The sequence below is a fragment of the Xyrauchen texanus genome, chromosome 28 (assembly GCF_025860055.1).
Source record: "Xyrauchen texanus isolate HMW12.3.18 chromosome 28, RBS_HiC_50CHRs, whole genome shotgun sequence".
Taxonomy (NCBI): Eukaryota; Metazoa; Chordata; class Actinopteri; order Cypriniformes; family Catostomidae; genus Xyrauchen; species Xyrauchen texanus.
The window spans coordinates 4,110,887-4,113,386 of NC_068303.1; the positions used below are offsets into that span (position 1 = coordinate 4,110,887).

At 42.8% G+C, this 2,500-nt stretch overlaps 1 protein-coding gene across 3 annotated transcripts in view; it reads left to right on the forward strand.

Moving 5' to 3' along the window:
* LOC127621932 (protein eva-1 homolog A-like) overlaps positions 1 to 2,500 on the forward strand; it is a 187,298-nt gene that overhangs the window by 48,419 nt on the left and 136,379 nt on the right. For all 3 annotated transcript variants that reach the window (XR_007967920.1, XM_052095751.1, XM_052095750.1), the window contains one exon: positions 752 to 2,500. This exon is cut by the window's right edge. Coding sequence is in view for 2 of the 3 variants with exons in the window: in XM_052095751.1 (XP_051951711.1) it covers positions 752 to 1,128 (377 nt within the window). In the remaining variant the exon portion in view is untranslated. The remainder of the gene's footprint in view (positions 1 to 751) is intronic.

Sequence of the window (2,500 nt, forward strand, 5' to 3'; positions counted from 1 at the left end):
TAGAAATGCTCTAAATAAAATACAAGCTGCACATTTCGGCTTTTAAACCCTCCGGCACACTTGCCCCATTGACTTCCATTTTAAGTGCATTTCTGTTAACACTCTTTGTGCTTGTACTTGCACATTGATGGACGAGTCAAAATGGGCTAAAAAGGGCTTTAACAATAATACACTTGCCCCATAGAGATTCATTATACAATAGCATTACTGTAAATACGATTTGTGCTTGTTTCTGCAAATAACGGGCAAGTTAAAATGATTTAAAATGAGTAAAAAAAAAGAAAAGTGCGTTAGCAAAAATAAAAGCTGTACAATTTGATTTTAAACTCTACGGCACAATTTCCTCATAGACTTCCATTGTAAGTGCATTAAAAAAAAACACGATTTGTGTTTCTTTTTAAAAAAAATAGAGAAAGGAATCAAATTTATTGTCCACGATAATCACGCTTAACTTGCTTTGAACCCAAAACATTCTTTTGAATGATGAAAGATTATACAGCAAAATGCTAAAAACTTTTTTTAATTATTATTATTATAAAAACATGTATATTTATACAAATACATGGAGTTAGAAATTTATAGTTATGATTGATTTAACCATTAAATATGAAAATAAAAATGAATAGATTCAAACAGCATGAAAATATTCAACTCGTAATGTGGGGAAAAATGTTGGGCGGGGCTTGAGTTGTGGTATAATTGGTTAATATTACTTATTGACTTAAGTGTGTTTTCTCTCTCTCTCTCCCAGAGCATCCCGAGCATTGTGCCCTCTATTTCATGTGTGGTGTGTGTGCTGGTCTGTTCCTCACACTCTTCGCTCTGGTCATTCAGATCTCCTGTCGTACGGACTGTAAAGCTCGTCATGCGGTTGCTAAGAAACGGCCAAGACCCTCGGACTCCGACAGCGACACCACTGACTCTGACTCAGACTGGGACACGGGTTCGGACCTCTCGGCCCGCCGACACCGCCGGTTTGAGCGCACGCTCAACACAAACATCTTCATGTCGGCTGAGGAGCTGGAGCGAGCGCAACGACTGGAGGAGAGAGAGCGAATCATACGAGAGATCTGGATGAACGGACAGCCGGACGTTCCCGGCACTCGCAGCCTAAATCGCTACTATTAGAGCTCCACCTCTGATTGGACAATTCCAGAAACAACGCTGCTACTGGGAGTTGTAGTTTTCTGATAGCTAAAGAAGCTGCATTTACCGCCATGTTTGGCATGAAAGTGCGCCTATTCTTTGCAGTGGAAATAAGCTCTTCGTTACGACGAGCATTATGCGTAACCTTCAGTATGCTGAGTTGAAGGTCAAATGCTCTGACCTCCTCCAATTCTCTGGACTGAGGCTGAAGCTAAGGCTCATGGGAGATGTAGTCAATTTAAATACTGGCTCTGGGAGTCTGTAGGCAGCTCTTAAAGGCGTGATAAGTTTTAAGCACTGTGATTGGTCCTTCACTGCGCCTGTCAAACAGTAAGGACATGTGCCCGGTTGCGTAAAGCACATTAAGTGTAATTTTCCTTTAAGATGTTTCCCTTAAATTTAAAGGAGCTCTATGTAATATATTTACTGTACTAAAGCATAACATTTTCATAATATGTTATCAGAGATTTAGGAAACATGCTAAGTTGAAATACTGGCTTCTCCGAAAACAATGCTATAGCCAGTATATGCTACTTTGAAATGTCCGTTCTGGGACAGAATTTCTTTTTGTGTTTTAGCCTGTGTGATCCAATCCACTGCTCATTTCCCAATAGTATTTTGACACCCCGGGTTGCCAGATTTTAAACAAGTTAGCGGGCAAACATAGCACACTACAGCCATGGAAGCCAGCAATACATCTTAGCTAACATTGAGTTATTAAATAGTCCACATGAGCACTACCACGCCTGGAGTTCGCGAGTTTGAATCCCAGAGCATGCTGAGTGACTCCAGCCAGGTCTCCTAAGCAACCAAATTGGCCCGGTTGCTAGGGAGAGTAGAGTCACAAGGGGTAACCACCTCATGCTCACTATAATGTGGTTCGCTCTCGGTGGGGCACATGGTGAGTTGTGCGTGGATGCCGCGGTGGATGGCGTGAAGCCTGCATACATGCTATGTCTCCGCGGTAACGTGCTCAACAAACCACATGATAAGATGGCCGATTGGCGGAGTCATTACACCACCATGAGGACTTCGAGCGTATTGGGAATTGGGCATTCCAAATTGGGGAGAAAAGGGAGAGAGATTAAAATAATGCAAATGTATACATTAGCTGATCAACTTACAGTGTAAGGCTTGTCGCTTGCCATTGTTAGTTTACTCGTTCCTGTTGCGTGTCCTCAACCCGACAACCCGTGTAAGATGCCGCGGTGGATGGTGTGAAGCCTCCATACGCGCTATGTCTCCACGGTAATGTGCTCAACAAGCCACATGATAAGATGCACGATTGGCGGTCACAGACACGGAGGCAACTGAGATTCGTCCTCCGCCACCCAGATTTAGGCGAGTCAAAACA